The sequence below is a fragment of the Pogona vitticeps genome, chromosome 1 (assembly GCF_051106095.1).
Source record: "Pogona vitticeps strain Pit_001003342236 chromosome 1, PviZW2.1, whole genome shotgun sequence".
Lineage (NCBI taxonomy): Eukaryota > Metazoa > Chordata > Lepidosauria > Squamata > Agamidae > Pogona > Pogona vitticeps.
The window spans coordinates 262,194,877-262,208,236 of NC_135783.1; the positions used below are offsets into that span (position 1 = coordinate 262,194,877).

The 13,360-nt window shown below is 40.2% G+C and overlaps 1 protein-coding gene across 2 annotated transcripts in view; it reads right to left on the reverse strand.

Moving 5' to 3' along the window:
- The window catches only part of INSC (INSC spindle orientation adaptor protein), a 216,806-nt gene that overhangs the window by 83,586 nt on the left and 119,860 nt on the right, over positions 1 to 13,360 (reverse strand). For both annotated transcript variants that reach the window (XM_020801414.3, XM_078383904.1), the window contains exons 3-7: positions 9,747 to 10,092; positions 8,541 to 8,593; positions 7,753 to 7,876; positions 6,829 to 6,942; positions 648 to 773 (exon numbers count right to left, since the gene is read on the reverse strand). In XM_020801414.3, coding sequence (XP_020657073.3) covers positions 648 to 773; positions 6,829 to 6,942; positions 7,753 to 7,876; positions 8,541 to 8,593; positions 9,747 to 10,092 — 763 coding nt within the window. The remainder of the gene's footprint in view (positions 1 to 647; positions 774 to 6,828; positions 6,943 to 7,752; positions 7,877 to 8,540; positions 8,594 to 9,746; positions 10,093 to 13,360) is intronic.

Sequence of the window (13,360 nt, forward strand, 5' to 3'; positions counted from 1 at the left end):
GCATTAAAAATCTGCAGCACAGTTGGATATAATTGGTTAGCCAAGGATGTAAGAGAAATAATCTTTAAAAAAATCAATCACTAGAATTACTATAACCTTAGGATGGTTTATATTTGAATTAAATTTTTAAGAGCAATAAGTTTGAAGCAGTCAGATTTATATAATGGATAATACTGTGTGGAAATGCCTCCACCCTGCCTATATGTGGGGTTCTGTTTTGTTTTTTGTTTTTTTTATTTTTATTGCTTTTGCTTGTTTTGTGTGTTTTTTGTTAGATTTGTATGTCTATATGTGTGATAAAATAAAAAAATATTTTAAAAAAATCTGCAGCACAGCTGGGATGTACGAATTGCCCCAGGTACGGTGGAAGCGCAAGATAGCCTGCGCTGAGAGTTTTGCTGAATTAACAGCTTTTCTGTCAGTGAGCTGACCAGGTGTGTCTGTAGTGAAAAGAGACACACAGATTCTTGAACTCTCTAATGTGCTGGATAATATTTCTGTTGAAAGACCAGGAAAAGAGCTTTGCCAAAAACTCCACTCTGCATGGAGTTTTTGGATCAGAAAAAGGAGCCTCCTATCAATACCCATCCTAGAGAATAACAACACCAGAGATAACACACAACTTTTGTAGCTCAATAATATCATACCTTTTCCAGCTCTTGGATTCCTTCTTCCACACAGCATATGGATGCCAGCGTCCTGAGCGTCTGAGGATACAGGCACCTGAAGCAATCCTGGCGGCAAATCTTGAAGAGGGCAACAATGCCACCTTCCTGCAGGAGAGTTCCAAGAGGAAAAACAAGTTGGAATAAAACATTACCCTGCAGGTTAGCATTACTTCAGAACTGATGTCCTTTTAGTCATTTATTCTAAATAAATTGTGAAATAAATTGCCAATTCACCACAAAGACGTGTTGAGAGAGCTTACCACGTAGGCAAGCTGATTGACTTCCATGTAGAGATGGTGAAAGAGGACCGTAAGAGGAACGTAAGGCTCTGCGAGAGGTGTGTTTAAGTTATTGAGTTCCACCTTTCGCCTTTATCATTGAATAAACTTGATGCTCATATGGTGAGCTGCCATTAGTGTTCTATGTTTGAGATCACAACATTCTCTTGAAATATTAAAATGGAAACAATTGGTTTTGCAGCTAAATGCACTGAAGCAAAGTTAAAACACCCCTTATCCTCAAATTTTGCACAGCCATTTACGCATATTTTTGACTGTCATCCCTATCATGACTTGTTTCAGTACACTGGAATTGTATGAAATAGACGCAAGATCTACATCAAGTCAGTTTACCTTAAGTACCCATGCTATCTTTCTGGGCTATCTTGAATTAATGCATTAGAAATATGTGGAGATGGGAAGTTTCTTTTTTGTGGAAGGACTACTATCCCACAATTTGAGGTTCTTGGAAATGCAATCCAATGATCCCATTTCTGGTTGTGCAGGCATATATTTTTAAGCATTACAGACACGAGGCAGTATATTGTGAAGTTTCTGCCAAGCGAAAGGTCCTATTATTAAATAGTTAATAAAGTTGTGGCCCAAGTTTTAAACCCAACACCTGTGCCTTGTCTCATTATTTCTGGGCTGGGTAGGCAATGAATGGTCCATCATTACACTCAGCAAAAATGTGTTAAATGCAAGGCCCCCTCAGCAGCTTGGCAAATATTCTGGAAAAGGATAATCCAGATTCAGAATGAAATAGTTGTCTCTCAGCCATAGTTTTTTTTTTTTCCTGCAAGGGAACCAGATATGCCCACAGGCAGGTGGAAGACAACTTACAGCCTGAGACAAATGCACACAGTTCTCCAAATCTCTTACTTTGTTATGCAAGTATAGCACAAATAGCATAATTTCTGTAAGTGGTAGGAGGTTGCTTGAGGTTTTAAACTGTGGTTGTAATCAAGCATTAAATAGTGTTTCTGGGCATGATGCTGCCCAGAGAAGCCGACAAGACATAAAGGGCTTCTAAATATCAGAGGCACTAAGCGAAGAAGGATTTTAATGGAAATCTCTTCTGCTTCTTTTATTAAAACAGCATTGATTTTCATAGCATCAGCTGTAGGAAAAGAACACATCTAATGTGGAGTGTAGAGTGCAGGAAAGAGTGGAAGAGAGTTAAAATGCTGAAAGTCATTTTTCTGTATCCTGCCACCCATGTGGTCCTGTTTCTTTTTAAAACAACAAGAGCAACCCTGTCGGGATCCACTTTTATAAGGGTTATATAAGGCTTTTATAAGGCTTAACTCCAGCTAAACTGATTTAGAGATCAGGTTGTAAATCATGTAATTGTTGGGCTCAATAGGTCTCTTCGGGGAAAGCTACTCCTGATAGGAACCATATCATATATTCATCCCTGGTAGTTAGGGACTTGCTTTGTGCCTTAATTGTTATAAGGCTGAACAAACTTGCAAATAACTTGGTTCAATAAAACAACTACAGGAAGCCCTCTTTGAAATTTATAACCCAGTTTACTATAACCTATGATGCCCAGGTTTTGAAAATACAGACTGCTTTTGCAAACAGAGTAAGATGTTTGACTTTGAAAACCACCAATCTGAAAAATCAGTGTTTAACAAAGTGCATCACGGAATGTCGCAGTACATCCATGGACACTGATGCTGTAGTAAATCTGTTAAAGGTGCCACACAATTCTTAAAGAAGACTAAAAATTTTCTTCTAATGACTACATACAGTTTAACTTATTTATATATAATAAGGATGTCCTGATTGTTTGTTTGCTTTTTGGCTTCAGCAGGAAAAGTCCATGGCCTTTAAGTTTTATGTGAAATAGGAAGTGCAGAGTAGTAGAATGGGTCTTCCTCTCTCTTCTTCGCCAGATCAGTGTTATTTTCATCTGAATTTATCCATTCATTCTTATGGGTCAGTGTTTACCATTTCTGCATTAACCTGTGAAAAGGTGTTTTAATTCACAACTGCATTCACATTAAATATGTGGTGCATGTTTTAATGTGTTTTCTCAACAACAAAAAGTGCATTTCTAAGTGTGAAATCTGAAGGATGATTACATTGTGATATTCACTTAAGAGGAACAGAACAGATCAGAATTTTAAAAAAATGAGCTGGGGGGGTCATATAAATATATTTAGCTTAGAGGGATATCTGAATTTGTAAAATACTCAATTCATAAACCTCTCTGCCTGATATGTAACTACTGATCGTCGTCGTTTAGTCGTGTCCGACTTTTCGTGACCCCATGGACCAGAGCACGCCAGGCCCTCCTGTCTTCCACTGCCTCCCGGAGTTGGGTCAAATTCATGTTGGTAGCTTCGATGACACTGTCCAACCATCTCATCCTCTGTCTTCCCCTTCTCCTCTTGCCTTCACACTTTCCCAACATCAGGGTCTTTTCCTGGGAGTCTTCTCTTCTCATGAGATGGCCAAAGTACTGGAGCCTCAGCTTCAGGATCTGTCCTTCCAGTGAGCACTCAGGTTTGATTTCCTTTAGAATTGATAGGTTTGTTCTCCTTTGCAGTCCAGGGGGCTCTCAAGAGCCTCCTCCAGCACCACAATTCAAAGGCATCAATTCTAACTACTGATAGGCTCTTGGCTATTCAATGACAGGCAAAGAACGTACAACTCAATTATCAGAGAATATTATGATAGCTCATTATATGGTGCTAACGTAGTATAGCAGTAAGGACAAACTCGTATTCTCCTAGCCCTTAAGAGCACTTCCTGGCCTGGGAACTTCTTACATTAGTATGATTGTGTTTGTTTATAGCTTTGAATGGTCATAACTTGCTTGCACCAAATGGCCTATTTTCATGCAAAAAGTTAACAAACTGAAGAAATGGTCTAGGAACAGTAATCCAATGTAAACTAGCTTCACAGATGCACAGGACTAGAGTGCAATCCTATGCACATCAATGCAGAACTAAGACCCAACCGGAGTACTGTAGATTTACTGAATGAATGAATGTGAGTTATGTACATACTGATTTAACAATGATTCTACTTTACATGGGCTATGGGCTGAACAACCAGATTGTGCTCTCTGAATTGAATGGGGCTTACTCCTAGCTAAAGGAGTTTGGCAGAACCTTGTTCTTGCTGTCTTCAGAGGAATTTTTCCCCCAAAGTATACTAGAGAATCTCAGTCTCGGACTCCTCCCGCACAACCATCCTGCATGGACTAAACCAGGACAAGATTTATTTAGGTTCCCCCCCCCCTCCAATTCTCTGCTCTTTCCTTCTTTTCATTACCAATACCACTCTTTGGAACTGTGCATAATTATGAAGGATTAACACAACATCTAAGTGTGAAGCCAATGTTTGTCTTGAGCACACTCAATAAAGGTGACTGGCAGCCAAGAATAACCTCTGAAACACCCTTGTCAACTGACCTTTTGAAATGGAAGAGATGTGAAAAGACAATCAATTAAATTAATATAAAGTTCCTTGCATTCAGTTTATTTATTAGTTAATAATGTTCAAAAGAAGTTGTTTATTTATTTGGAACTAGGACCACATCCTCTAACCATATAGTGTAGGACATATCCCAGTAAAGGAACCCTGAATTAGCTTTTTGTTTTTATTATACTAAATGAATGAAGAGGTGTAAAAACTGAGCTGACATTCCATCTGTGATGAGCTCCTATGGGGCATTAGTGCAGTATAGTGATTAAGGGACAAATTAAGCACTGTAAGGACATCTTATAATCTTATGCTTCAACACCCTTACTTTTTCTTAAAAGGATATGTGCTGGCTAACATTTTTCCCTTCCATGCAATTTTCCGGCAAAAAAATTTCTCCTCCTCCAAATTGCTATTTGTTGCAAATTGCCACTTTAAGGGAGGAGATTTTCTGCTGGAAAACAGCAGAGGGTTAAAGTTAACCTCCACTCTCAAACTGGTGGTGAGGGGGCAATGGTGCGGCTAAAAAATATTGTAAATAAAATAAATAAAATAAAATATTCTTTTTTTAGGAGGAGACACACAGACACACCAAGCATAAGATTCAAACATGACTTTAATGTCATAGTTTTGCTTGCGTGGCATGAGTTGGAAGTATATGTTCTTACAACACCTTTGAAAACCACTCTTTTAATGACAGTCTCTCTCCCTCCAGTCTGTGATATTGCATATACCCACAGCCTTCAATGCAGCATCATTGTAAAGATAAGTAACATCATGTATATAACTGTTTTAAACATTTGAAATGCATTGGCATTTAAATATTCCCTGCATTAATGACAGGAAAATACCATATGGCTTTAAAGCACCAGTAAGCTATTCAGATTGAGAAGGAGCATGTAGGAAAAACCCCTCTTGCCTAGTATCACAGCTACAGCTAAGATGAATTCCCCCACCACCACCTTCTTGGGAGTGTTTCGTTTCCCACAAAAGTAAGAGAGGGTCCTTGGGGCCACTTTCAGCTGGATAGTGCTTACAAGATAAAGATACTACAAGTCCCATAATATCCAAGGCAGGGTGTCCACTGGGTATGCAAGGAGGTGTAGTCCAAAAATCTCAGCAAAAAAGCTAAAGATTTCAAAGGGTGGGCTTACTATTTTGAAAAGAAGCTGCACTTGCATTAGTAATAAAATATTTTGAAATTTAGCAAAAGTGAACTTAGTGGTACATCTTCTCAAAATGTCACACCCACACAGTCTCCAAAATGATGCTTTTTGGAGGAAGTAGCTGTATTAGTCTGTGCAAGGATGTCAGCCAAAATCCAAAGACACAAGACACAAAACAAAGCAGTACAAAAAAAAATTGATGCTGTTATTCAGCATTTGGTGGTGGTGATGGACAGGCAGGAAACACATCTCTCGGAACTGGAAGGGAGGGAAAAAAAACAAGTTCACTCCAGGCAGGACTAGTCAAAGGCCCTCTCATGATACAATGCCAAATGCAGAAGATTGATCCACACACATCAACAGTTTTTGTAAGACATGGATTAAGACTGCTGTGATCTAGAAAGCAAGAGCCGATACATCTACTGTATCCTCAACAGGGATATGAAAATCTGACAGGTTCTTTTTCTTAGTGTTTCTCAGATTCCCTCCACCATCCTCTCCTCATGTCTAGGGATAAAGGTAAAGGTAAAGGTTCCCCTTGACAATTTTTGTCCAGTCGTGTTCGACTCTAGGGGGCAGTGCTCATCCCCGTTTCCAAGCCATAGAGCCAGTGTTTTTGTCCGAAGACAATCTTCCGTGATCACATGGCCAGTGCGACTTAGACACGGAATGCCGTTACCTTCCCACCGAGGTGGTCCCTATTTATCTACTTGCATTTGCATGCTTTCGAACCGCTAGGTTGGCGGGAGCTGGGACAAGCAACGGGAGCTCACTCTGTCGCGTGGATTCGATCTTACGACTGCTTGGTCTTCTGACCCTGCAGCACAGGCTTCTGTGGTTTAGCCCGCAGTGCCACCACGTCCCTCTCATGTCTAGGGAACTGTCTCTTTAAAGAACCACATCTGACCTGTTAATATTTTCCTTTCTTAGAAGATTATCACAAGGGATTTTGCTGCTATTAGATTATTAGGCAGACTACTTTAACTGCTGTTTTGGCAGTTTTAATGCTGCACTTATTTTACAACATGCTATATTTAACATTCTGATCTGATATGACTATACTGTACTAATGAGCAGAGCTGTGGATTTATTTGATTTTCTGAATGAATGAATGAAAAGACCCTTGACTTTCCTCCCATAATAGAGAATGTATTCCTAGACACGTTATGGATGTATAACATCATGGAATTTATTTGACAGCTTACACCCATAAAACAAATGCATGTCCAGAGAAACCTTAAGAAATGTTCAGATCGATCAATTCCAAGAGTAGCTTACCTTAGCAATGATGCGACAGAAATGAGAGCCTTCGTGGGTAAGACTGAGTAAGCTGCTAGTAGCTGATTCAGCAGAATACAGGTTATCTGATGAATCTATTTCCCTCACCAAGTTCTGTGTGACATAGAAGACAATAAATTTCATTTATGTCCTTATACCCGCAAAAGAAGTGATGTCTAGGTGGTTTGTCAATTTAATCATTTTAAACTTTGTAGTAAAGAAGATGTATTGTTTAGGGCAACTGCTCTCTTTTCCCAATTGCCAATACTGTCCTTCAGTCCAAGTTTCAATTCTAAGAAGATTTTGTGCTACAGTTGTGCTAGTATGAGGCCAGTCTTTTCCCTCCACTTCTCCACTCCCCCCCTCCCATGTCCCCTGCCAATACAAAGCATGTAAGGTGTTGGAGACAGAAGGTAAGAAGGAGAAAAGGCAGGAAATGATCAGTTGTGCAAGCAACCTTCCATTTGGGCAACCCACTGTAAACAAATGCTCTCCTGAGTACCACCACAATCAGTTCAATGCACAATATAATAATTTTACTCCCAGAAGCCTCCTGAGAGCGTGAGTCTCACTTTTAATGTTATTCCAGCCCTTCCCACTTTTGGTGGTGGTGGTGGGGGTTTCAACATAGTCTGGATGGACAAAATGCATTTGTGCTGTTCTGTTAACCAAGAGGTTAATAGAAGGGGAATTGTGTTGGCTAGGAATCTGTAGTCCAACACACCTGAAGGGTGCCAAGTTCAGGAAGACTGGTCTGCCCTGGAGAATAATCAAGTGCCCTTCCCATCCCTCCAAATGAGAAAACAGGTGATGACAGAAGACAACAAATGCTTTAGTATATCATGAAGGGATATAAAATTAGACCAGAATGAAAGCATTTCCAACATAGTTTACTTATTGTAATAAAAACACCCAACCACTAACCTTTATTTCATGGGTCAAAGCTAGTTCTATCAATTGGCCAAAATACTGGGCAACTGTGGTTAGTGCATCATTAATACAAGCCTTCATAGCCTTCAGTATTTGTTCATCTTCAATCTGTATGCATCTGAAACAAAAGAACAGAAAAACATTGCATTTGCAGTTGAGGTGGCTGAATATGTGAACTACACCTAAACTAGGCACAAATATAGTCGTTACTTAAAATTCAGAAAATGGGAAGAAGTAAGTCAAATGTGCAAAAGCCTCCCGCCCTTTCTTCAAAGTTAGCAAAATAATGATTAACAACTGTGTGGCGTTCACCCTCGTGGCCCCTGCTTGTTTCCCCAAACACAGAGCTCACAAGGTACCTCAGCACGTCCTCTGATAACGCTGCCACCAGTTGATCCCTTTTATCAACTTAGTTTACTTAGAAAAGACGAAGGTCCATCCAGTACTGAAGTTTCAACAGAACAAGTTTACTAATTACAGATGGTTTCTTGAATTATTCATAAGTTCACCCTTCTTCAAGATTCATCAATCATCCATTTTAACCTTCTCTATTAATTATCACAGGTTATTCTCTAACTAATCAGTCCTCAGACCTCGAACTATCTTTCTCTCTCTGATTCCAGACTGAGACTTTCTCTGACTGCTCCACTCCACTCAGGCTCCACGTTTTAACATCTCTTTAGGCCCCGCCTCCTAACCACATTAACATAGAACATGAATAATGCATAACTTACAATGTATAACTCAGGGTGAATACTACAACAACATTTATACAGTATTACCTTTCAGTAACAGTTGTAAGTTCTGAACATTTTTCCACTAGCATTTTTTCATACTGCAGAGAAAAGAAAAAGAACTTTGTTGTATTTTCTTTTTGAGCATATCTTATTATTATGTTAAAAAATTAATTCATTATTTGTGATTTTATATAATTTTCATAATGTATATAAAAACTATTTTTAAATTGTTTTAATGTTAGTTAATGTTGAATAACCATGAATATTCCATTTCATTGTAATTCATTATTTTCACAGGGGGTGTTAATAATTACAACTGATTTTTCCAAATTTAAAGCACATTACTAATTATTAACACAATGAAATAATTTCATAATGTCTACTAAAATGAATTAGATATTATAAAATAATTCAGTGTGGCTATTTCCGAACTTTGAATTGATAACTAATATTATTGTCATGTAAGCAGAAACATAAAATAGATTTCATTAAAATATGTAATTATTTTCATCTCTGGTTTCACTGAAAATATGTACTTGATTTTAAATCATTCTCACTTAACTAGGAATATGAATTAGAAAACCAACTCTAAATTCTTATCAAATTATCTGATTCAGACTGATTTTATGAAGTCCGGATTTCAAGTAGAATAGCCAGATTCAATTCTGAGGCAAAGCAAAGTGAATACATTATCATCATCGTCAAACTGCAGAGTTGGAAGGGATAGCCTATGGATCAGTTGAGCCCACATCAAGGAAGCACAGTGGGGAAATCCTCTGTCTCTGCAGCCAGATACCTTAAGCAATTTTTAAGGGTGCCTTATGCAAATGCTTGAAGCTAGCTGCATCTGACTTCTGGTAGGTTTACTCCTGTCTTTAGGATATACCACAGATCCAAATCTCCTATGGATCAGTGCAAAACCAAAGAACGTATTGTACAGCTGTTTTGGTTTTTGGATGCATTGAGTTTACAAATGTACAGATGGACTCAGATCCGGAGGCATTCCGGATCCCCACACTGGCATCTAAACATACTCAGAAAACCCACACACAGCCCTAGGAAGCTCATGGTGAATGTTTCAAAAAGGGTGCAAAATATGGCCCTGGGACCAATTTAGAGCACAAAATCTGCTCCTTATGTAGCAATTTCACCTCTCTCTGTCTTGGTTTTGTTTTTTTAAATGAGTTTATATAAGCATCCTGGGTGGACACAGTCAATTCAAAATCAAGTTACCTGTCATAATAATCCTACCTGATGCATTTCTTCCCAGGAATTTCTTGTGAATGTATTGTATTCACTTATCATTGAGCGGACGTGGCAATTGACTCTTACTGTCATGCTGTGAACCCTCTGCCATCTATTCTTCTCCAGTTTTTGGACAATCCTGGTCAGCTCAGTGCTTATAATCCAAGCCCTTTTCAGCAATAATTGCAAATTGTCACAGGCACTACGTTGTGATGAAAGGGAACATTCACTCTGTGTGTCGTCTTCTGTGCTGATGGGTTTAGACTGAAGAATACACATGCATTCGCAATCTGTCATGAGCTTCAAGTCTTCCATCCATCGCTGGACAGAGTCCATTTGGATTAAGTGCATACTAAAGAGTAAAATGAAAAATTGATAGAATAGAAATACTATCTGTCAGAGCCTGATTACACAAGAAGGAATGTTGGAAATACTACAGGTTTGGGACAGACGGATTTGCAATTTTTTTTCCATTGATCACATGATGGAATGGGAAATGCAAATCAGCCTACACTCCCAATCTATAGATTTTTCCTCTCCACCAGAAACCCTTCAACTTTTAAAAAAGTTGACTACTTTCAAAGCATACAATTGCTTGAACTGATGCAGAAAGGAAAGACCAACTGAGCACTCGCTCTTACACACACAAAGCAGTCATTGGCAAGCACCTTCTGTCTTGCCTGTTGCCTCACAAGGGAGGATGAGACAAGGTCTCATCTACAAACACACACACACACACACACACACACACACACACACACACACACAAGCAGCACCAGTGTTCACCTCTCTCTGCAAAGCCTCTCTCCCAAGACACTGTTTTAAATGGTTTATCCTGGGTGGGGCAGGGCTCCTGTTTATTTATTTACTTATTTATTTTGAAAGTTTAATGAGCTGTTTCATTGCAAAATAAAATGAAGCAATGGCCAAAGGAAAAGCCCAGATCAGCCTTTAACTAGCTTAGGCTAATCGCCCAGCTCTGCCCCTACCTAGATGAAGACTCCCTCAGGACTTTGGTTCAAGCCCTGCCCATCTCCTGGATCAACTACTGCAATGCTTTCTATGTGGGGCTTCCCTTGAGCCTGAGACTTCAGTGGGTCCAGAATGTAGCAGCCAGACTGGTGGAGGATGAGAGTAAATTTTACTGCATCACTTTGGTTTTGGTTTGCCACCACTGGTTGCCTGTTGCGTTCTGAATCAGGTTCAAGGTTTTGACACATATAAAACACTCAGTGGTTTGGGCCATGTTACCTTTTGGAGCATCTTTCTTTAATGCCCTCCACCTCCATCTCAGTAAAGGGTCCTCTGGGTGGCGAACCCAAAGGAGGCCCATAAATCTTCCACAAGAGGTAGGGCCTTCTTCATGGTGGTTCCAATCTTATGGAAGCCTGCCTAGCCCCCTCCCACTGCTTTTCAGAGAGGTTTTCTACATCAACCCTAACTAATCACCTTTCCCTCACCCCCTTTCCTCTATCCACTCTGGTTTTATGTGAGTGCTCTGACCGATCTGTTTTTAAGGGTTAATTGTAGTTGATTTTATTGTTTTTATCCTCGTTTTAAAAATTATATTTGTTGTACCTGCTCAGAGTAGTGCATTGGCACTAATGGGAGTGGGAAATAAATAAATAAATAAATAAACAAACAAACAAATCTATATATCTATATCTACCATATTTGCCGGCGTACAAGATGATTTTTTTGGCCCAAAAACATGCCTCCAAGTGGGGGGGTCATCTTGTACACTGGGTGCACTTCATTTGGTCCAGGAAGGAGCCGCCAGAGCCGCCGGGGAGGAAGGCAGGGAGGCGGGCAGGCAGGCAGGCAGTTGGTCGGGATGGAGGCAGTCGTTTGCCCACCACCCGCCCACTTCCCCTCTTCCTCCTCCTCCTCCTCCTCCTCCTCCTCCCACCCAGCCTCTTCCCCTCTTCCTCGCTCTCTCACTGCTTGAGCCAGCTGGTGCACGCACACTCGCCCACCACCACCCCGCTTCCCCTCTTCCTCCTCCTCCTCCTCCCACCGCCCACCCAGCCTCTTCCCCTCTTCCTCGCCCTCTCGCTGCTTGAGCCAACTGGCGTGCGTGCGCTCGCCCACCACCCGCCTGCTTCCCCTCTTCCTTTTCCTCCTCCTCCCACCGCCCACCCAGACTCTTCCCCTCTTCCTCGCCCTCCTCCCCGCCGGCCATGAACTTCCCGGGTGAGCCCGGGCAGAGCCCTGGGCAGCCGCCACCGGCGCAACAGCAGAGCCGTCCACTCTATATTTTGAGTGGAAATGTTGGGGGGTCATCTTATATGGCCAGTCGCCTTGTACGGCGGCAAATACGGTACGTACGTACGTACGTACGTACGTACGTACGTACGTATGTATGTATGTATGAATGAATGAATGAATGAATGAATGAATGAATGAATGAATGAATGATTCTTCATGGACCTTTTCCATACTTAACCTATAAGACTCGATGAGTTTCATACAGTCCCAGATAGGTTAAGTCTCAGCCTTTCTGCATAGGAAAAAAAAAATCAGCCTAACTTTGGTGGCTCTTTTCTGCAATTTTTCCAGTTCTGATTAGTCGAATTTCAGGCTACCTCAACCTTTTGTCAGCCATCACCAGTGAAAATATCACATTGATGGTACAGATAGACTTGTCAATTTCTCTGCAAGCATAGTGAGGACTGGAACCCCAGCTACTCTACCAACAGTGGATAAACATTCTTACTTAACCCTATCTCTTTCCAGCAAATTAATGCTGTAGATTATGGATGTTTTGTAAGAATCTACCAAGGCATTTGTAAAATGGAGCCATTTTATCTTTGCTCCAACAAACATCGCTTTGAAGTTTAACTAAGTCTCACTTGCTTATAACTTACTACTTCAAACACTTCAGAACAATCCTTTTAGATTTGAACTTGCAGGACATTTTCAATCCGACATCTGAGGGGATTCCTATATCATTAGCCTTCTTGTCTGGCTGGAATAATGAGAGAACTCTGAGATATCTTTGGAAGGACAGACTACCATCACCTTCCTTTCTATTGTACCATATGCTCACCAACTGCCAGCCCAACCTGGCAGGAATGAATTGTGAAATCCTTTGAACCTATTTTAAGAGAAAGAATTATTTCCCTTACACTTGTTAGGAAAAAAACTTGAAAGAAATTTTCAAAAAATTATTTATTTTTTCTATCCAACTCTTCAATTTATGGACCCCTCAGTGGTATGATGACTCTGCTTGTAAACACATGCTTTGAAAGGTCATCTTGGAGTTATAGAGGACTGACTCATAACATGATTCACTCATGATATTTGTAGTTAATACTACGAAACTGATTCCACAGCTGCTAGAAGATGGAAGTACAGTACATGTGTCATATGTCCCTAACAGGCAGTTACTTGTTTACAAAATAAGACACAAATATGGGGGGCGGGGGGGACAGAATTGTATACAGATAAGAAACCAATTAAAAATATGCAGATAAGCTGAAAATATGAACTGAAAGGAAGAACTTTTTCCACGGTGAAGGAAAAGGCTGAAGTATCCACTTTTAAATCACAGCTGCACGTGGCATACAATTAGAGCACATGGCTAAACAATACAAAAACTCCCATTCCTTTAATATCCA